The sequence below is a fragment of the Centropristis striata genome, chromosome 21 (assembly GCF_030273125.1).
Source record: "Centropristis striata isolate RG_2023a ecotype Rhode Island chromosome 21, C.striata_1.0, whole genome shotgun sequence".
Classification (NCBI taxonomy): Eukaryota; Metazoa; Chordata; class Actinopteri; order Perciformes; family Serranidae; genus Centropristis; species Centropristis striata.
The window spans coordinates 14,922,733-14,946,422 of NC_081537.1; the positions used below are offsets into that span (position 1 = coordinate 14,922,733).

At 38.0% G+C, this 23,690-nt stretch overlaps 1 protein-coding gene across 1 annotated transcript in view; it reads right to left on the reverse strand.

The window, feature by feature from the left end:
- atrnl1b (attractin-like 1b) overlaps positions 1–23,690 on the reverse strand; it is a 90,390-nt gene that overhangs the window by 35,285 nt on the left and 31,415 nt on the right. The window contains exons 18-24 of the mRNA XM_059324314.1: positions 20,319–20,552; positions 17,689–17,826; positions 15,273–15,366; positions 7,831–7,883; positions 4,901–4,995; positions 4,590–4,668; positions 1,124–1,281 (exon numbers count right to left, since the gene is read on the reverse strand). Coding sequence (XP_059180297.1) covers positions 1,124–1,281; positions 4,590–4,668; positions 4,901–4,995; positions 7,831–7,883; positions 15,273–15,366; positions 17,689–17,826; positions 20,319–20,552 — 851 coding nt within the window. The remainder of the gene's footprint in view (positions 1–1,123; positions 1,282–4,589; positions 4,669–4,900; positions 4,996–7,830; positions 7,884–15,272; positions 15,367–17,688; positions 17,827–20,318; positions 20,553–23,690) is intronic.

Sequence of the window (23,690 nt, forward strand, 5' to 3'; positions counted from 1 at the left end):
CAGTGTCTTGATTTAGCCCTTTAAGAATGGGAACCGAAGCCGGAACTGAAGATCCATCTATATCCTGTGACAAAAACGGTAATTTTACTTCACAGGACACAGTTATAGCTGGTCTACAGCTGCCTCGATTTTTTGGTTTGTTTGTGGTGACTTTGGTGCAAACGAACTTATACTTTAAAACACCAAAGAAACAAAATAACACAAGCAAACAAAATGACTGAGGCAGCGGAAGACCAGCAACTCCTGTGTTCTGTTACGTAAAAATACTGTTTTTTAGTGATTTCAGTTCAGTTAGCTTCAGTCCCTCATCCAGAAGGGCTGACTGACAGCAAGGTAAAGCAGCAAAATATTATAAATATAGTGCACACTTAAACTATTATTGATAGATTGATCAAAACTGGGGGCGTGCCGACCAACACATTTTTTTTTTTGTAGTAGTAGTACACTGACTATGGACAAGTACCTCATACGACCCCACTTCAATAAATAAGAACTATCCCTTTAAACATACAATTCGGGCAATGCATTTGCTTCAGACTGCGGATAAGCGGTCAAAGATAGTTATGTTGTTAACAAAAAGTTAACACACCCAGCAGATATGGAACAACATTATCATTCATTGGGAGTCCTTTACGGCCTCTAAGATTAAACCGTGAATATTTTTTGACAATAGCTTAATTGTTGTTTTCCTGCAAACACATGATAACTGCTGAAAATGGTATTTATTTTTTACTGTGTTGTATTTTTACTCTGTGCATCACATCAAAGCCTCAATTTCCTCCATTCAGAACGAGGGGTAGGAAAGGTTAAACGGTGCTTTGCGTTTGCCTGCTTAAAAAAAAAACAGCTGTGCACCTATGCACGTTAACCATCGCTCATTAAATCTGTAATTAGAATAAAGTGCACTTGAAATCACCCTGAGCAACAACAACAACAAGCTCTGCATCTGCAGAGGCTGCTCCTGCTCTCTTTATGCATGTAGGACCAATCGACTATGTACATATTGTATATCTAGGGAACAATTTGAAAGCAAAGACAGCATCATATACAACAGGGAATACTTTAGATCACCATGTTTACTGCTGAATAAGAGTCAGGCCAAGGTCATTAACACAGTCCTTACCTGGATCTTGATTGGCCATGAGAAGTTACTGACGTAGACGTAAAAGGTGATATTGGGGTTGCTTCTAAAGCTGAACTTCTCACAGGAGAAACTGTCTCTGTATTCCTTGATGTTGGTCTTGGACACAATGGGCACCTCCTCTCCAGAGATGGTTCCAGCTGTTGGGGCAAAGAGTTCATGTTTACCACGCTGCCATTTGGCACTCTGATAGCTCACCTACATACCGAGATGGAGCTGGAACAGCTGCAACATGTCATTATGAATCCATTATTGGATTTATCGAGCCACAGGAAGGCCCTCATAAACAATTATATTATTATGTCTTGAGTGCATTAAACTTAAACAACCTAAAAACAGGGTTGAGCTTTATTTTGTAATTATACATGGAATCCATATTTTATTCTTTAATGGACATGGGGGAAAAGCACAGCCTGAACAAGGGGTTAATGCTGCTATCCACAGGTCATGACTGATTTATGCAAGTCCTCATTTCAGTCCATATCACCACTAGTAGCTAATGCATTTAGCATAGCTGAGACCTAGAACATAGCATTATCTATATTATTATGTAGTGTGATTGTGCTGTAGTGCCTTATTTCCACTGCATGGTTCGGCTTGATTTTGCTCCATTCCCTTTTACTACCAGGTACTTTTCTGGAGTTCAGGCAGTAGAGCTGCAAGGATTAGTCGACTAATCAATTAGTTGATAAAATAATTATTGAAAAAGTATTCGGATAACCATTAAAATCATTTTTCATGCAAAAATTACATAAAATGCTGTTTTCACCGACATAAACATGGAGATTTTCTGTTATTTTCCCAGTTTTATATCTTATTAAACTGAAAAAATTTGGATTTTGGACTGACAAAACCAGGTAAAGATATCACCTCTGACTTTTAGAAACTGGGCTGACTATTTTCACTATCAAACGATTGATCAGTTTACCAAGAAAATAATTGGCAGATTAATTGAGATTCATTCAAATAATGATAATAATTCGTTTGAGTCCTCAAATCGCTGTGATTCTCGGCTGATCGCCATATTAATGGCACATGAAACTGCTGTAACATTATCTTCAACGCAATACTTGAATACTTTTCAACGTATTTACTTCGTCAATGGTATGGCGTAGTTTTGCTGGCTGACATTTTTTTGGAATCTTGGGTGAATGAATAAACAAATTGAGATAATTCTGACGGTAGCTTGGCTATTAAAAAGTGGTAGGTTTCTGCAAGCTTTCCTGTTTCGCACGAAGAGTTTTAAATCCGCCTTCTGCTATCAGCTCAGCTCACTGGGAATCTTGATGGAGATGGTAGTAAGACATAGCAGGTACTATGCACAACTTTATCTAATGGAAAACCAAAAAAAAGATCAAATCAAGTTGAGTAGAGCAGTGCCTCACTATGCAGTGAAAATGAGGAATATATGAGGGCAATAAAAACCTGCACAGATTAACTATTATTTATTATAAAAACTTGTTTTTCTCCATTTATGTTCAGTTTAATGAAAAGGATGTTGTTGCATTTTACAACAACCCAAAACTTGTTGTTTCATTCAATAAAATTCAATATGGTCACATTGAAGTGTAAACTTTAGACTGTTTATGAGATTTTTAATATCCATCATGCCATAAAAACCAATTCATTTCCAACAAAAACTCCTGAAAATGTAAGCCTATTTTCCATCTATCTAAATGTTCTCAGTCATTTCTCATTCTTCCTCGTGTCAGTGGGTCCTCAACATTGACATTCCAACCCACAGCTCTGAAACAAAAGAACTGAAAATGACAGCTTGAGTGTGGCTACGTGAGCACGTTTATCTTAATTGAAATCACCCTCCTCCTCCCACCCAAAGGCGCCTCAACGCTCTTGTCGATTGTGAAGAGGCTCCTGTTCCTTCTGAGACACAATATCTTTGCGGGGGAAAGGGGACCCAACTTCAAATATTAATGACGGTGCTCCGAAAAAGGTTAAGGTGGTGTGGTGGTGGGGGTGTTGGGGCGCGGGAGGTTAACGTGTTTTAGTGGTTGGAAAATGTCAGTGTTGAGGGGAGGGAGAAAGTAGCAGATGACTTGAGAGGAGAGGAGGGCTGGAGATAAACGGTGGCACTGGACGACTGCAGTGTCCTTGGGTGTCTTTCCTCAGGGGGCCTATAATAGCCACTCAACAGTGACACGGTACACACTAACAAGAGAGGGTTCATTATTGTTCTTCCAATGGCTGTCATACAATCTGACCAGATTATCATTTAAATTAAATAAATAATGAAAAGGCCAAATTATCCAAGTTAGAAACTCAATTTCTAAAGCCTCAGACATTTATTGTAAGGTGACAGTTAGGTTAATGTGTTTTAGGCTACGGATAATGTTGTATCCGGGTCCGATACTCATTTTCAAAAGTATCGAGTATCTGAAGCTTGTTGTCATAGTTGCAGTTTCTTTTTGCACAACTGTTTTTTATTATAAATATTTAACCGGTGGTTCTGTTCATTTTTACATGTTGCATTTTTCTTGTTAATAAAAATATTTCTGTTAAATTCTGGGGTCTTTGTTTTTATCCTTGTGGTATCGAAAATGGTATCGAGTATCGAATATTTTCCTGAGTATCGGTATCGAGTTGAAAATTTTAGCATCGTGACAACCCTAATGTGTTTACAGTTAAATTTAATTATATTAACAAGCATGATGGGAAAACTTTTTGTCATTACATTAAATTAAGTATTAGTCATTATATTATTAAACAAACGTTTTACCCATCTCTATAATATCATTTGTAAACTAAGCCATTTTTTAAGTGTAGAATATTTTTTGGGTGTAGAACATTATTTTGCTCTATTCATGCAGAAGATTGTAATTTGTATTTTGACAGGCTAATGGGAATGTTTTAAAATACAGTGAAAAAGGAAACTAACACACATAGACCAATGGGCTGTTGGCAGTTAGTAAAATCCATCCATTCTACTTCATTTAAAATTCAACTTTCTAAGAAACGTATTAGACAACGTTTCAATTAGGGCTGTACCAATCCAGTTCACTTTATTCAAATTAAGGACTTTGAGGATTTTTTTATTTATTTTAGAATGATTTTCTTTCAGTTATTTTTTTTTTTTTTAAGATATGTTTTTGGGCATTTTGTAGCTTTATTGACAGGAGAGATATTGAGAGTGAAAGGGGGAGACAGAGGGGAAGACATGCGGGAAAGGGCTTCGAGCCGGATTTGAACCCGGGCCACCCGCTTACGAGGACTGGGCCTCTGTGGTATGCGCTCTACCAGGTGTGCCACCGGGAACACCCGTTTTTGTTATTTTTAAAACTACATTAAGTACAGCCCTTATTGAAGTCAATATATAAATAACATCAGCAAATAGGCTGAGTACACAGCTTAGCCCTTGTCAATCTCTCAAAGGCAAAAAAAATAGAGCAATACACAATAAATTTACTGCAAAATCAAGTATAAAAAAAAGTACCTGTTGATCCCACGGACCAGGTGATATTGAGGTTGAAGTTGTTGGATGCATTGATGGACATGTCCAAGTTCTTGTTAGCCTTCAGATTGAAAACATAAAACAATGTAGTTAAATACTAAACTGACAATTTTACAAAAATCCTCATGTTACTAAAGTACATCATAAAAGCAGAGATATTATAAAGAGGTTATGAATTTCAATAAGGATTAAGGGAACAATTTATGGTCTGTTCCAGACACCTGGAGCTAATCTTGAAAAATCTTGATAGAAATATGACCACCAGTATTGAATGTGTATGAGTTGGTAGTTACCTGCTCAGGTGAGGCCATAAAGTTGATGGCAGTGTAGTGATTATCATCTTCCTGGATGAGACTGAAGGTGAACTGGTAGTCGATCAGGAGATTGTCTATTTTGAAAATCAGAAAGTAAAGACAAATCTCATATACTTTCCTATAATTCAACAAGATGCTGTAATTAATAAAGAGTGGCGAATTTCTGAAGAATATACACATTAAAAGCTGCAAGATGTGGCTTATTACACTAGAGACTTCCATGTCAGAATTAATAGAGAGAGATGTACGCTACAGATGTCACTGAGAAACGACCACGTGACTGATGGAGACAAGTTAAATCAAAATGTCTGTAATCAATTCCAGTGACGGCCATCCGGGTGTTTTAATTTTCTCATCATACAGAGAACGAGTAGCGAGGTAGAAAAATTCCCCTGCAGCGATTAATAAAACTTGCATTATTAATTAATAGTGTTCACGTATGAAGTGGCTCCATACTGATTGAGTGTAAAGTATGAACATACATTTAATGTAGATTGGCAAATACATTTTAGATTGTATAATCGATTACATTTGTACCATGGATGCATTTTAATTTTTGGTTTGGAAGTAATGGAGCAGTAGATGACTACATTTCCACTGGGCACATTTTTTTTTTTTTAACAATAAATAACGACAGAATAGTTTTTCAGTCTGACCTGGTTGTATTCATGTTAATCTAGGTGCAAGAAATCTTGAAGGGCTGGCCTAAACGTGCCTTTCTCACAGCTGACACCTTCTCATCAGCTCGTTGATTGGTTGGTTGAAATGCTCTTGACGGACTACATTCTCATCGGTCAGACCAGAAAAAACACTCGACGCCTCATCGTGCTTCAGGTGATTGTGGCATATGTGCTCCCATTGCAAAGAATACAAAAACCCTTCTCAGAACCGGTTTGATTTTCCACAGGCTACAGAGCCACATCATTAAGTCACTGTATACTTCAGGAAACATCTCCGCTCTACGCAAGCATAATAACAACAATGGCAGACTACATCGTCTCTATAAAAATGTTGCTCGTGGCTTTGCGAGTCTACTCTAGCATCCAAACACGACTTTATACAACACATTTGTGCTGTTCGTTTTGATTGTTTTGTATATCGATTTAAGTTCTTATTAACCCTTTATAGGGCACTCCTGGAAATTGAAAATGTCAACCCTGAAGTGTTATTGGACGATATTACAAGACTTTTTGCAAAATGTTTCATTTTTATATTGAAAATCAGGGTTAATTGAGTCATCATCATTATCACATTTATTATAGTCCCTTTCCCACAGCAACCCTAAATAGACAATAACACATAATTTGCATCGATCACCACTTTATCGTTTACCTCTAAACTATTTATTATCTTTTTAGACTACTTATTACATATGCGTAATGTCTGAATGTCTTTTTTAAAGCCCCTTATATATGGGAAGCACACGTAAATTTAGTTGTATACTTTTTTAATACAATGACAATAAAGGAAAGCTTGAATCTTGTATGATTTACTGATTGGTCAGATGCCACAGTTTCACCATCTGTGATGTAGAAATCCATGTGGTTCTATGAGCTCACGGAGAGCGAGGAGACCTGTAATAGATGTCCGCTCAAGTTACCAAATATGGTTATTTGCCTGATAAAGGGTTAACACTGAACGTAGGATGTTAATGTTAGTCATTGTTGTAAGCCATATTCTAGTCCATATCGATCACATTTTAGTTGGCCTTGTTGTTCACGATAATCCCGCTGCCAGTGGTTCATGGTTCAAGACCAGCAAAGAGTTGGTGTTGTTTTGGAACCCGTTTTCCTGGCCGAGAGTCTGTTCTTTGGCTGTCAAAACGCAAAAAACTGGTTGAAAATTAGGCTCCTAACCGGCCCCAGAACTGCCTTGGTGGAAAAGGGGTAATAATGGGTCCAAATTACGTGACAGTCAAAGTGTTCTAATTGAACAAACAGTTTGGGTAATAGCAGAAGTGAGAAGTCAACTAATACACACTGTGAAGGAGCTGGATAACGTCACAATGAGTGCAGCACGTTAATCCATGCTCAATGGCCTTTCAGATAGTCGGGGGGGTGTAATGTTTACAATACAGCAATACAATACAACAGAGCTCAGGAGAATGTCCCAGTGGTGTGCAGAGGTTAAAGCAAGCTCCGGGCTTTTAGTTCCTGTCTTCCCCTCATTGAGCCGGTGTCAGGCCGTGGCATTTCAAAAAGGGACAAAACCTTGGCAAAGGCTGTGTTGTCAGTGGCAGAGTGTTGGAAGAGAGACATACCGCGGCACCGTGAAGGACACCACATCATGCAAATAAACACACAAAGCACAAACATGTACAGTATACACAGGAATACTGGGCACCAGCTTTAGGTCTTTCGTTTTCTTTTCTTTTTTTGCCATAATGCAGCTTTTTGCATCACTCACCTTGATACATTTCCTTCACACTCACATCAAACGAACATTTAGTTAACTTTCTAAAATTAATAAATGAGTAGGTGGGTGATTGAGGGAGTGAGTAGACAAGTGGAGAGTTTTTACTGCTCCGTCTCCTTGATTAGCTCAATCACTCACTCCTTCTGATGCACTTGACATTTTCACGACAAGTCATTCTGTCACTGAACAAGCGCCCCTGGTGCCAAAGTGCTAAAATGCTCCATCTGCCCTGAGCAGAAGAGTGGAAGTAGAGAGAGAGAGAGAGAAAGAGAGGGAAAGAGAGAGAGAGAGAGAGAGAGAGAGAGAGAGAGAGAGAGACAGAGAGAGGGGGAAGAAAGAAAAGCAGAGAGAGAATAGCCAAGAATAATCAAGGAGGTGTGTGTGTGTGTGTGTGTGTGTGTGTGTGTGTGTGTGTGTGTGTGTGTGTCAGTGTGAGTGTGAGTGCATATGAGCTGTCTCTACAGCAAGTAGCTGTCCAGTGCTGAATTACTCACAGTAACAGGTTCCTCTGAGTGGATTGCCAAGGTAACGGTTTTCTGAGTCACATCTGCAGTGAAGAAAACAGAGAGGAGAGAACAAGATGAAGAAGCGTGCTAACAGATTGAGAGCAAAAATGTCTCCTTATCAGGAGCTGTGTATGCCAAGTGCCAGCGCATTAGCTCCTGCTGTTGGCGCCTCATCAACTCTCCTACTTCTGACAAAAAGAAAATAATCTGATAGTTTGCAAAACTTAATTAGATTTTTTTTTTGGGGGGTGGGGGAGTTTTTGTTTATCAAAGCAACACAGTGCCATGCAACAAACTTTAAGTAGCACCTGATCACAGAGGGCGGCATCTAAAAGTAATGTACCAAGTTTAATCCCTTAGGTCCTTGGAGCAAACAGCACAACTTATGTAAATGAATTCCTTCTTGATTATTCGAGATGCATAATCCTTTAAAATTGAGTATGTGAAAGCCAAATCCAGAATAACCACCAATCAAGGAGAGTCCTTTTGAATGGAAAGGAATGGATCAGATAAGACCATTCAATTTTCAGAGATATACAGTGAAATGCAAAGTTTAGAAGAGGTTAGAAAAGAGCCCTGGGCGACTTTAACTTTGTTTCAAACTCTTGTTTATTAACTCAGAGCTTTTGGATTCAGACTTGGTAATCAGAGCTCAGGGTGAGCATCCTCACAATGCTCACAGCACATGACTTGTTTACTTTGATCGCCAAAGGATCTTCTCATTACTTTTGGTTCTCCCATCGATTTATAGCCTTGTTAAAGCTATGTTTTTGGAGGTAGACCAGAAAGATCAGGGATAACCCTGTCCTGGAGTGGAGTATCGCATCACACCACAAGTGCAGAATTTCTGTAAAGTAGCATCAGCATCGCTAACAACAATTTGCATAAAAACAAAATCTAAATCTTAGTGAAGCTTGAAAAAAAATTGAGTGAAATAAATATAAAAATGCATTGCTGAAAAAGAACAAAAACTGCAACTGCACAATAAAATATTATGAAAAATACTTTATCCATCTAATCTTTTTGTGTTTCCTTTTCTTTAGGTTTCATGATTATAACAATTCTATTTCCATTTAAAAAAATGCTATTTCATGGCTTTTTTAATTATTTATTTATTTATTATTTCATAATATAAATATACATTGTGTTTTTATTAATTAAATATAATATAATTAATTATAATTTACTACAATTATTTTCTCATATCTATTTTCATTTAAAACATGCATTGTTATTTCATGACTATTTTATTTATTTTTTATTAGATAATATAAATATACATTGTTTTTTTATAAATTAACTATAATATAACTAATTATAATTATCTTCAATTATTTTCCCTTCTATCTATTTTAATTTTAAAATTATTGTTAATTCATTTTATTTCTTTTTATATTTATTTACTTGCACTACTCTCTTTGTTATTTATACTACAAAAAGTAAAATGATATACCAAATGTGCATCAAAATGATGTACCCTTGGATTTTTTAATAGCTGCTCAGTCTGTAAGAGTTATAAACAAAACTATTTCTCATGCATTTTTAAAAACTGTTACATGTTTTCATTTATACCTGAAGCACACAATAATAAAGGGCACTAATGGCCTTCAAGAGGGAAGAAATACACAGTTTAATTTCCCCTTTAAAGAACCAGTGAAATGAAAAATACTTCTTCCAATTCTCATGACAACAAAACTATAAAACCATGACAAATAAGATGCAAACAAAAAGTAGTCATTTCCAGAAAAAAAGAACTATAATTACCCCATGGTTTGTGTTGTGTGAAAGTGTGAAATGACTGTAAGCCCTGGGCCAATGAATCTATAACTCCAGCTAATGAGGGTCCTAACCCGGGGCTGAACAGGGTGTGAAAATCGGACAATTACTAGGTTCCATTTGCCTCCAATCTATTGTTGTTAATTGACAGACACTCTAATTTTTAAGCCTCGAACATCAGCGCTGTCCTCACAAACACAAACACTAACTGATTCTTGACAATGAATGGATGCACAGCCCTTACTCAGACATTTCCCTTTGCATTTGTTAAACAGGAGTGGTGAATGGGTTTCTTAGGGTCTTATGAGGACATGTAGTTTGCTTAAACTGCTGCAGTTTAACACGATTTTCACACAGACTGTGTGGCATCAGCGAAAACAGTCTGACTTTTAAATGAAGTGCTGCCAAACAAAATAATTTAACATCCACAGAGCGCCATCAACTGTTCTGTGGGTATGTGTGTGCTCCAAAGGCTTGTAATGCGGAGGAACATATGGTAGTGTTCACTGGATTACAGTGTTCTTTATCTTCTTTTTAATGCATCTCTCCGCTCTATCTCTCAATCTTTAACTGTCTACGATTCTCTCTGAACCGCTTCGTCATCCCTCGGCTGCAAGAAGAACTAGAAGTGCCCTAAAGTGAAAATGAACATATGAGATATCTATTGTCACGCTGCTTTCGTTTCACAGTTGTTTTATCTCACAGACAACCAATTAGACTTGTTAAGAAGTGAATAACAGAGGCGGTGTCAATGAGTCAGAGAGGACACCCAGAGAAGGGGGGACAGAGGAGAGGGCACACCGCAGCTGAGAGACACGAACTCTGCTGAGGAGGAGGTGGCCGATAGTGATGTTACAGCGAATGACTCTGCCTCTAAAAATAACACAACATCGGTTGTTTTGTAGCATTTTAGATTCACGAGGCAGACAGTGTCATTATTGACGGCATTGCATGAAAAAAATGTCAGTCAGCTGTGCGTGGAGACAACACATCCAACATGTCCCAACACTTAAATACCACCAGGGAGTGATACAAGCAGAATGTAGAGTAAAGGAAAGTTGTTAAACTGTAACTCGTATTTTAATCTCAATTGTTTTTAATGTCTTAAAAGTTGCTCCAGGTGCATTTTAGTTTGAAAAAGTATGATGAATATATGACTAACATGGTTCTCCTACATAAAAAGTAGATTGATTGACAACTCCCTCGTCAGTAGAAGAATGTGAAAACATCTCTCAAGGCACAAACTTTGTAGGTACAGATACAATGCAGTATAGTCAAGATCAAACATTTTCGGGGATATAAACATAAGAAAAACATACTTCTGAGTGAAGGTCAGGGCTCCAGACTAACTTTGTACATTGGTTTGGGGTTTTTTTTTACCTTTCAGGGGCTGTAGCAGACTCAATTTTAAGGCTTTAGAAAATACACTGATGTCATATGAAACTAGAAGATCTAAGTGAATCGTGATAACGTAATGTAGTTTAAAGGATAAACCACATAGTTTATCTCATGCATTAAGCGTTACCTTTTTTGTTGCACAAGTGATGTGTAAACAGGAATAAATGCGAAGGCTATTTTGTTTATGTCAGATGAAGATGCTGGGTCAGAAGGTTTTGGAGGGTTCGAGGGACCATTGGCCCCCAATCCCGCCTACTTTACGCCCCTGTCCCTAACAGTGAAAGGGAGTAGGTGACACCAGATGCAATCTACATGTTAACATATTACTTATATGCTTAGAGCAGCTGTTGTTGGTGTTAGAAACAGAAGAGAAATAAGTTGTCTCATGTTATTAAATGTGTGTACACACACACACACCTGCTGAATGTCAGGTGCACCAGTGCGACCAATGAAAATGTTTAGTCCCACTTGACAGATTTTTGGTCGCACGTTCAAACCAAAACGGTCGCACTCTGGCGCCCTGGAGGAGAAATTTAACATTAATTATGCTTATACATATTATATGCTGTCATGTCTCTTGTCCCCAACAGCTGTTTTACAGCTGCTGATTACTCACAGGCACTGCACGTGCGCAGTAAACGCACGCTTTAACAATATTAACTGACCTGATGAGGAAGGATGTGACTCTACCCAGCAAGTCCTGAAGGACAAGCATCAGAGCTCTGAATAATCTAATGGGGGCAGGACACCAAGCTGGGGAGGAGCCAGCCCGGCCACTCTTACTGTTCATATTAAATAGGCAAGGACAGGGGAGAGTGCTCTTTTAGCACGGTACAAAGGACGGAGGACAAATGCCGCCACAGGCTTTTGAACCTTACAGAACATCACTCCTGGGGCATTTCAGCTGCCTGGCATTTGCAGATGGCAAAACACACACGTACCCACACGCTCATCGTGAAGTGTATAATGCAACTCCCCTCCGCTGTATCTTAATTTAATCTACACCTGCATGCATGTGTGCACACATCTGAACTTCAGGCAATCCCCCCCCCCATCCACTGTATCTTAATTTGATCTACACTCAACTTGGAGCCTTTGTCTGTGTGCACCCACTGGGATTTAACATGCAAAACACACATACACAAGCAGAGACAATGTTCTATGAACACATACAATGTCCTTCACACACATGTACACTCCCGGAGCTACTCCCCATTACCTCAAGCACAAGAAGAAATCCTGAATGCATCCAAATGAGCGCTATAATAAGAAATATTTCCCCTCTTGTTTGACTCATCACCGAAACGCAGCGTGGACCTCATCAATTGTTTTCGAAAAACAATTCAATTCTGCACTGATGCACCCTTCACTTCATTACTGCAGCTATTATTCGGAGGTCCTAATGGCGCCGGTGCGTGCATGTGTGAAAGCGTGCATGTGTGTACTGTTGTGTACATTGCGGAAAAGACAGAGTACCCTTGTGTAGAGGTCTTTGTTTAAGGGTTACAGCTGGGGATGGGGAGAGTGAGTGGCTGACAGGGGTTGGGGAGACACTGATTACATGTAATGAGATACCAGAAATTACATTATAAAAAGAGTGCAGCAAACACCCCAACTGTTAGTCAATACATGCACACACTAACTAGATTACAATTGGGGTGGGGGGGGGATGATTACTCTTACATGTTTGATTGTGAAAATGCTTTTGATGATTTTGAGATTAAAGTCAGCAGTGAAATAGCAGTTGTTGATAATGACAGCGCTGATCTAATTACAGTCTGTAACTGGGACTGAATTAGCAACATATTCTGGTGGTTTATGTTCCTGGCTAAATTTTAAGCTGATAATCAGTAATGGGCTGCAGGAGCCTTTCCCATAACTGGCTCCGGAGCTGTACGGGCACATCCTCCCTCTAAATGGCTGATGATGATTGGCCTGCTGGTGCCTGGCCCGTTCTGGTACGCTACTCTGATTTCCTAGGGTAGAAACTGAGTCGTTTGTGTCAACTGTTAGCCACCTGCTATCCCTGCATTGTACCACGCTGCATTCCATCTGGTAGCACAAATTAATGTGGCGTTTTTGTCATTTGTGCAAAGTGTCATTTATTTACTGTCAAAGTCAACAGAAAAGCAGAGGAGTTCTGAAGAGGTCTCACTCTCCTCCAGCCTCTCCTCTTTCTGAGCACATTGTGTCTTTTCTCTCTCAATGGTTTGTGTTGAATACGTCTCTATGGCTTTGACGCAATCTCTCGTGTTTTCCAAGAGATGACTTTGAATGCATTTTCTTTTTTACTGCCCACCCGAGCTTTAAGGGCATTGTGACACCCCTCCCACTGACTTGGAGGATGTCCTGGCCAACCTCATCAGGCAGTTGGCTGACATGGGAGGGTCATCAGCTGATTAGGCTCTCCTCTGTCTTTAGGATTATAAAAGCTGGGCCAAAATGTGTCTCTGTCCCATGCTTCAGCAGATATCCATCCTGCTCTATGACTACTGTCTGTGACCTTTAGTGACTGTACTGCTGACAGTGTATTCAGCTAGAAAATGTCTCAATAGTAACAGTGTGACATCAAAAATCTGACTAAACTATAGAAGAATATTCTTCAAATTTGAACTTAATTTAACTATGGTAAGTGGGGCTGAGAAAACCTGAACACGGAGAATGTAAAGAAGTGATTCTGACCCAGAGAGAGGATATATGATTTTAGAAACAAAGAGAGAGTGAGAGAAAAAACTCAAGTCATGGTGCGTGGGTGTGTATCCATGTTTGCCAGTGACCCCTCCATAACTCTTACTGCATTAAGGGTATTAAAAACATCAGAGTCGATTCTGCTTACAACTGGGAAAGCAGACAGCTAAGTGGGGATGGTCCTCCCACAACGGAGGGAATCCACCGCGTCAGCAGAAATCGTGCTGGAGGTGAAGTTTTCTGGCCAATAATGCCAACTGATGGTTTTCTGTTTTTATACCGCCGAATCATTACATTATCCAAAGAAGGGCTGCTGTCAGTGAACGGAAATCAATGCTCGTGAACTGTGACCTCACTGTCTATGAATCCTATTATATCATTAAAACAAAAGGGTTACTCAATGTCAGACAATGTCATGATTCAAAACCAAATCATCTGATTTGTATGAATTGATTTAGTGTCTTTCTGACTAGTCCAGGAGAGAACTAACCCAATAAAACCAGTATTAAGCAGTTGTTTTTCTAAAAAAGAGAGAAAAGAAAGGGCTATACCTTCCATTATAATGTAATATCACAGTGACATTTTGTCACCAAATTTGTGCAGTTATATTAAATTACTAGCAAGGGACTGTCATGTTCTATTCAACTTTCATGAATCCCTTTTTAAAGTTACAGTCTTGAAAATCTCAAACAGATTTCTGTCGTTTCTGACCCACACTTTCACTTGTTTTTTGAAGTTTCATCATATGTAATCATCACTTTTTCTGTGTTTGTTCACCAGCATGCCCCTTCACACACACACACACACACACACACACACACAAGTGAGTTGAAGAGTGAGTCTGTTGTGTTTGTGCCGCTTACTTTCTCTGTCAGACCAACCACTGCTGGGTGATGGAAAACGGTCACTAACTGCATGCTGCCTGTGATTTTTCCCAGGATTGTGGCCACAGACACCCAGTTTATAAAACTGCACATGCAACAGCTCTAATCAGTGGACCACAGGCTTGATCACCATTCTTTGACCTCAATTTTGCAATAGATTATGACATACCAGACAAAACATTGCAGATTATTACTTTAACAGTGAGTTTTTTACCTTGTAGTCGTAACAGAAGTTCTGTTTTTTTTTTTGTTAATTAAGATCATAAATATGTTAGAGAAGCAATATTTAGTTTTTCATTTTTAGGCTGATATGATAAATAGCACATCCTCCCATATGTATCTGTCTCACTTGTCAAAATGGCTTTCCCTTAAAATAGCTGCAAGCATTTCATCATGGCTCGATCCCAAGTGATTACTGGCCGGGTGACAGGCAGCCCAGAGACTCACTTCTGATTGACATTACCTCAAGTCAGTGAATTTCCGAAGGAACGCTAATGTTTGACGTCTCTGTTGCACGTCTGAACTTCCAGAAATAGGCTGAACTGAACTGACCATAACCTAATATGGTACAAATAAAAGCTATGCTATGAAATGCTGAGAAATGCACTCATTCAAAAAAAATGACAAGGCTGCAAGACCTTCTGTTTTGTCATGTGTGTGTAAGCATGTGTTTGGAGTACTCACAGCTGGCACTGGTCTCCTTTGATCCCCTTGGTGGTGCAGAAGCACTTGCCAGTTAACACCTGGCACACACTTGCATGGCCATTACACTTACAGGCTGGAAGGGCCGACAAAACACAGATGGAATAGAAAAGGGGAGGGGAGAGAAAGGGAGAACAGAGGGAACAGAAATATTGTTGATTAGAATCAAACAGAAAATGTTGATAAAATGAAGCTTTGGTTTGTATGTGCTTGCGCTCACAGTTAGGGATTCCCAACATCAGTTTACAGCTTCACCATCAGGATCTCCTGAGGGCACAATAAAGCCGACAACCTGTGCCATAACAGTTGTTTTCCCCCTCTTTGAAGCACTCGGCTAGCAGTTTCCCATGCCTTGCAGAGCTTGTGCTAAGCTAAGCTACAAACATCTCTTCTGCTGCACTGAACACACAGAGATGAAATTGATATTGATCTGGGTAGGATGGTAAACAGTGTGTTTCCCAAAAGATTCGATGGACTTCAAAGTTCTGAGACATCATCTGAGAAAATATACCCCCTAGACAGGACACCACAATACCCGCTAGGCACCGTGTGTGTGTGTGGAATATAAACAGTGATGTGATATGTGTGTGAATTCGCTCCTTAAGTGCTCCTAGTGTTGCAGCCTTTCAGCTTGCACTTGCAAGAAAAAAAAAACTGACCTATTCGTTGAGTTGACCGAGCTTTAAAACACTGAGAAGGTGTGTTACAGAAGGGTCAGCGGACACAGTACTAAACCTCATCTTAGCACATTTCCCAAGACGGGACATATATGAATATTTCAGGTGACAGGATTGCTTTTAACTGCAGCACTTTCTCCGACACTTCTTGTTATTGACAGAAGGGATTGAGTTCTGTGTGAAAGCCACGCTGAGGATGAGGGTTTACTCAACGCCCACTGTGCATAAAACAAACATTGAATATGTAATGAATCCCCAGCCTTCACATTAAAACATGAATCTATTTGTATGCAGTAAATGGAACATAATGACTTTGAGTCATTTGCACCTCGGGCACCAAAAGAAAAGGAAGAATATTCCCTTCCCAGATGCTCACCTGTGTAGTTTCACTTTACAGGTTACAGATATAGCCTTTGCATTAACAGATGGTATCTGAGACGATAAAGCTCCCAGGTGTGTGTGTGTGTGTGTGTGTGTGTGTGTGTGTGTGTGTGTGTGTGTGTGTGTGTGTGTGGCTCACAGTCTGGCAATTCAAACAATAGCCTCCATGTAAGTTCTCAGGAATGCTATTCATGTCTCATAAGAGATGGGGGAGTGCGGGTAAATCTCCTCTTGACAAGAAAGCTCTACTCCCAGTCAATCTTCTGTTTATTTAATAACACCCTGACACTGTTCTCAAATGCACATACAGTCAGTTTATATTTAGTGAAATGCCCATTCCTGTGCCAGCCACTTAATGTTTACACCCATTCTCCGCATTACATTCAGCGAGCATTATGTGCTTTTGCTTTGAAAAACAAGAATGCTGTATAAATTATGGGCTGCAGTCACTCCAGGAAATTTATTCTGCATTGAGCAAGAGACATGGACAATAAATCAGCATCATGTGCTATTCAAAATCTCAATCAAAACAGTTTTATATCCAGAGAGAAAAACCTGAGTACCGCAACCTGACAATTAGTACAATAATTAAAGCTTTGCAGATATTTGTTGGAATTTGTATCCAGCTTTTATATTGTCACGATTTCACGTCCCATAGTGTGCTTCTGTGTGTTTATCCTTACATCCACGATCAAGATAAGTAACACATTTTGCAGTTTCTACGAAGCAAGGCTTGAGGGTGTGAAAAAAACCCACAGAAATACAAGAAGTCAGTATTTGACCTTCAGTTTAACCTTCACATCCCACACTGTGCCACATCTGCTCCACACTCACTCTAATGTCAGCAAAACACAGTTAATCTTGGCATTTCTCTTTAGAGAGAGCGGTATTTTTCAAGTTGCCACAAACCTGCCACAAAACGGAGACCAGATGTCTGTTTTACCTGTAGTTGTTTTTCTGTTCATGAAGCAAACATATAGAGGAATATTCTCATTAATCAAACAGGACAGACATGTTGTCACCAGTCCTTATTAATACACAATAGTGCCCTCTGTTGGTTGAGATGCTGCATTACTGTATGTTTATCACGCAACGTACCAATTAGAATTCAATAAATAGCTTATACTCCCTCTAAGAGTTTAATTATCATTTACACACAGCAAATAAAAGGCTAAATAGAGGATCTAATTTGTCTTGTATTTGTTTAAACTTAATTTTGATTGAAATCAAATGTATGCAGACAAGATAAAAGGCAGTCAGAGTTAAAGTAAATCTGCTTCACCAAGACGATAACGAGTGAATCTGTTAAGTGTTATGAGTGCAGGATAACTGACTCTCACCCTGGCATTTGCCGCCATTGGTCGGGTCTCCGTGGTAACCGGGCATGCAGGTCTGGCAGTGAGGACCGGTGGTGAGGTTACGGCACTGTTCGCACACGCTGCCATTCACACACGTGCTGTGGCCGTTACACTGGCAGGCTGAGAAAGAAACAGAGAAAGGGTTATGGGTTAATGTAACAGGAGAAAATTTAAGTCGCTTACTACATATTTTGGGAATAACAGAACATTAAATCTGTTTAATAGCAGCACCACATAAATAGAGCTCTGTGTGTTCCACCAGGTCACTTTACTGGTTTATTTGCACAATCTCTGGTTAAGAGGTGCATCTCAATACATTAGACTATCATGGAAAAGGGACATTTCCAGTAGTTCAAGTCAAATAGCCTCAACCAAGTATTGAGTCATATAGATGGACATACTTTTCAGAGACCAACATTTCCATATTAAATATTTTTAAAGTTGGTCTTTTGTAAATTCTAATTTTTTTGAGACACTGAATTATAGGTCTTCTTAAATGTAATAATAATTAGAAGAAATTAAATAAATTAAGACATGAAATGTTGCATTCTGCGTGTAATGGAACTATATAATGTGTTATTTCCACTTTTTGAATTGAATTACTGACATAAATAAACTTTTCTATGATATTCTAATGTATTGAGATGCTCCTGTACATGTGACAAAATGAGGCCTATATTACCCTTCTGTAATTTTTCTATATGATATATGTCATATACCACTTATATATTATATAATATAACATAATATATATATATATATATATATATATATAGTAATGGATGTTGTCAATAAACCTATCAGAAGCTTCCAAAGGCATGACAGCATCATCTGGGCTTTCCCAAATTGTTTCAAGGCATAATAATGTTAGTATATATATATATATATATATATATATATATATATATATATATACACATAATAAATGGCAAATGGCAGAAATGTATGTATTTAACGTATAGAATATGTATAGAATGTATGTTTATGTCTTTTATATTCTTTATTCTGTCTTCTATATCTATGTGTCTGTATCTTGAGCTGCTGTGACAACTAAATTTCCCCACTGCGGGATAAATAAAGTCATATCTTATCTTATCTTATCTTATCTTATCTTATCTTATCTTATCTTATCTTATATCATGGCTACCATGGTTAATATACTTTATTGTGGGTTATACTGGGGGACTAAGAGCAAGCTAACACAAGGTGGAAATAACATGATTCTTTATTTCTTAATCATTAAAAAGGGTGAATTTCTGCCAACATGCATCTCCGTCTGTCTGCAAGTTAACAGAATATTAAGTCACACCATCATTTCGATCACAGTCCCTTGAGTTAATAAACAGCTCAGGTTTGACACCAGCCCAACACATTTTACACCTAGGGGTGTTGTTATTGCTTTCTGGAAAAGCAGCAGTCCCATTAGAAGTGTCAGGAACTTGTGTCTGCTGTGTCATATTAATTATTGTTTAATCAGACTTACCTTTTCAAATATGTTTTAATGGCTGCACATTTTAATGGGCCTGCATCTATGTGTCCTATTGGAAATGCAAATTAGAGTTCTAATGAAAAAAACAATATAAAAATAGGCCAACTTTATTTTATTTAACTGTTTTGTAAGTTAACTTTTGTTTGTATTGGTATTTTGCGTATACCAACAGCAGAATTTGCATTTAAGTAAATGTGGATTGTTACAATCAGTTTCACCTTTGAGAATGAAACTTTGTGAAAATATTGACTTACATATCGAAATAGTAACTTCTAAGTTATAATTTGGAGAGAAGTAAGACATCCTTTTGGCAGAGTTTCTCATTATTTCGAGATAAAGGAGTGATTATTTTAAGAACATTTCTCCTGTTGTGACTCTTACTCTGTACTGTGCGAAACTTAGTCATTATTTCAAGATGTGAGATACCAAGTAATTATTTAAGAAATATACAAAATAAAGAGTATTTTGAGATCCCAAGTCATTATTTCAAGATTTTTTCTTATTTCTTCAAGATAAGCGATGATTATTTTGAGAAAATCACTAATGCTGTGACACGAACTCATTATTTTGAAATACTAAGTAATTTCTTCACAAACGTCTCATTATTTTGTGATACTAAGTCCTTCATTTGAAATAAGTGAGTGATTATTTTGAGAAAATGTCTCATGTTGTGACTTATTTTGAGGTATTGTGTCAACTCAAGTCTTCTAATTATGACTTACAGCATCTTGTGTTTTCTACCATAAGGTTCCATCTTCATGTTTTAAACTAAAAAGGCTAAATATGACTGAAAATCCTTTACATGTGACACATCGCTGACAGCCCCGAGCCACTGAGCACGCCTCACAGTCTCATATTACAACTACCTCAGAGTGCATCATCGTCTTACATGACGTGGTCGTATGGACTCGGGCTTGATGACAGCATTAAATGGTCCACTAGCATAAGGTTGCATAGAGTCAGCAGGGAGGGATTAGTTGCATAGGGAAGCTGTAACAGAGCTCCTTAATAAGAAGATCTTTTTAAACTTAAGACGTGATAGTCAATAGGTAATAACACCCCATAAGGAGATACACTTGTGATCTGTAATTTCAGTAAGATGGACAGGAAGTGGATCCCTTACCAGGGCAGTGAATGAAGGCCCACTCGTAGCCCTTGTCTTTGGGGCAGATGCCCGGGTCCAGGATCATGTCCTGGGTCTGGACCTGCTGGCCCTGCTTCGCCGGACTCTTCATTGGCCCCCGGTAAGAGCCCTCCATGCACAGGCCCTTCCCTGTGCTGCTGGGATCTCCACACCAGCCGCACTCAGGCTGCTCCAAGCATTGGGAACATGTCCGCAGGCCCGAACAGTTCTGGGCTGATGGAGAGACGAAGAGGGAGAGACGTGTTAGGGCTGCTTGTTCGTGGAAAAAAATCATAATTATAATTATCTTGGCCGATATTGAGATCATGAATACTTAACATGGTTACTCATCGACTTTAGAAACATCACGTTTATTGAACTTTAATATTTTTTAAAAACTTTAATATATAACTTAACTGAAAAATAGTTTAAAAAAACTGCAACAATGAGGAAAAAAATATATGTTAAATCTATAAATACATCCACACTTAAATAAAAATAATAATATAAGAAATAATACATTTTAAAAAATACAAATTATTCAATCTATAAATACATACACATTCAAATAAAATAATAATATAAAAAATAATATATAAAATAATTTAAAAATATATATATGTATATAAATATATACACATTTAAATAAAAATAATAAAAAAGTAATATATAAAATGATAATAAAATTTTAAATAAATATTAAATAAAAGTATCTAAAAAATAAATAAAGCGGCTATTATTTAACGCTCGTACACAGAAAACTTCTAAACATATACTAAATATATAGAAACAATAAATAAAAATAATTTTGACCAAAATAAATTAGATCAAATATGAAGTGCACTGCCCCAGCATGAGAAAACAACTAAACATACAGTCCACATTGTGGTACACTAAATTCAACATATTCCAGTCAGTGAACATGGCAAAAAGTACACCACTGTACAGGAAGCACAATAATAATTTTATCTCTATGATCATGTTTTCATAATAGTAGGAAACCAAATTCGATATTCAAAGCAATTCAATTAAAAGGCCAGTCCTCACACAAGTCTGTTGCTCTCCTCTTTTCTTTTAAATGATTTAAACCCAAAAGTGTTTGTTGTCTTCCTTTATATTCTTTTGTGAGCTCCATTTGTCCATTTCGTTTCATTTAAACATTTATTTACCAGGGTAGTCACCTTGAAACAAACAGCAGAATGCAAATTGCAATAACAAGGCTCAATGCTGCTGCAAGCAGAATCCTAAAGGATGCTGCTTTTGGGGGATTTTATTTTGTAGGATTTCAGCCTTTTTAAACTTTGACAGCTTCAGTCACTTCTTAGCCTTTTAGCTGGGCATGAAGATTAAGGAGCGTTAATGTGCTTTGCGCTGAAAACACAAGCTGGTTATCTAGTGAGCTGTCAGGACAGCAGATCTGAGAGCACATAAGACGATAAGAAGCAAGTGTTGAGCGTTTAACAGTTGATTGAGGGGGGGAGAAAAGCCATAGAATGAGACATAAAACGTGTCAGCGAACCAGGGCCAGTGAAAAGTTTGTGATTTGAGCAAAGTTCACGGAAAGGCTTAAATGTGATGTGTGAAGTGGCACCTCGATATAAACTCAGAAACCCAAGGGAGCGAGGGAGCGATGTCGTTTTGTCAGCTGGGGGACGAACTTTCAGGCCACTAAATTGCTTGACAAGTTTCAGTGCCGCCACTTGCCTGCCAGACAGACACTTCAGGGGGGGAAAATGCCAACACTATTTTAAGGAGACAAACATTGAGTGCTTTTACCTCAGTTTATGTCAAACAAATCTCCAGCTATTCTGCTAATGGATGTGCAACTGTGACGCGAGAACAATCAGTACAAAGTAAGGCCATTTAAGTTTGTTTTGATGACGGGAACGCAAGTGGCAGATTTCTCACTAACATACCATTCTGAGAGAAAAGAAGCAGCTGGATAAGCCGTTTTGTCTTGCCACCACACAAAAGTATGTTGAAATACAAAATGTGCCACAAAAACAAAAATCCACATTTTCCGCATGCTTTTTGACAGATAGATCAATATGTGTGAACATGAACAACTAAGTCCTGGAGCTGTTACATGAATTCGGATGGTGATAATGACTGGGTCTCCACAGCAAAACATGTGTCACTTCATCCAGTGTGACAGTTTGCACCAGCCGAGCAAATGTCACCTGCATTCCTGCCCCCATTATTAATGGAGGCTTTCAAGCTTAGATTTAAAGAGTTTAACTTCAGCATTCAATCACAAATTACATCAAAATTTGACATTTGAAGTAAAACTTTTGAGGCTCATATTTCATATTATATTATTAAATGCATATGTACTTTATTTTATTAAACATCAACCTTGCAGCCAGCGTCTTCTGTGCTTATATTTTCATCTGTCTGCTGGCTCACTGCTTTCAAAGTGTTGTTGGTGGATTTCACTGCGACTACAAGATTACTGATCAAAATGACAGCCTCACTACTTCAATATCTGTCTTTGTCTGTGTCTCAGCGTGTCTTTTAATGCACCCTGCAATCAACAAATGACAAATATTGCTTTGAATCAACAAGTCTCCCTATCATAACCGCTCTCTGCAGCATAAAGATTCAACATATTAGTCAATATGAAATATTTACATTGCAAAAAGTTGATTGCTGCTAAAGTTGAATGCTCAAAATCTTATATGTAAAACCTTTAAGTGTTGTTTCTCTAGTATAACTGTTCCGTACAGATGATCTAGTGCAGCCACGGCTTGTTAAACTCTGATAAATCTAGTTTCTATAGACCAAAGCATACTTGTGAATACTGTGATGGCAGATGTACAGAATGGTTATTTTACGGTACTCGCTAATGGCGTCTTTTGCTACTAGTAATAATATAATAATATAAAGGGCTGTCCTAATTTTAACAGCTGTGTCTTCGCAAGGATTGCAATTAATGACCATTTTCGTAATCAGGGAAAATCTGCATATTATTTATCTTAAATATTAAATCGTTTTCCCCTACAAAATGACAGAAAATTGTGAATAACAAATTATAAATTTGCCGGGCCCTGGTGCAATATTTAAATAGCTGAGCTGGTCCCATCAACACTCTAAAATGCAGAGAATAATTTTAACGACATATATGACACAAACAGCAGGAGAGAGAGTCTGAACTTTCAAATTTCATATTCATAAAGCTAAATATCTCAATTTTAAGCCCATATTTTAAAAATAAAATATAAAATATACATACTTTTGAGTCTCTTGACTTTCTAACGGATAAAAAAATGCATGTCAGCGACTAAAATTTACTCATTACACTCTACCTATTGTTCTGATTGTACATTCTCTGAACAAAACAAAAAAAGAAAAACTGGAGGCTGTGAATGTTGT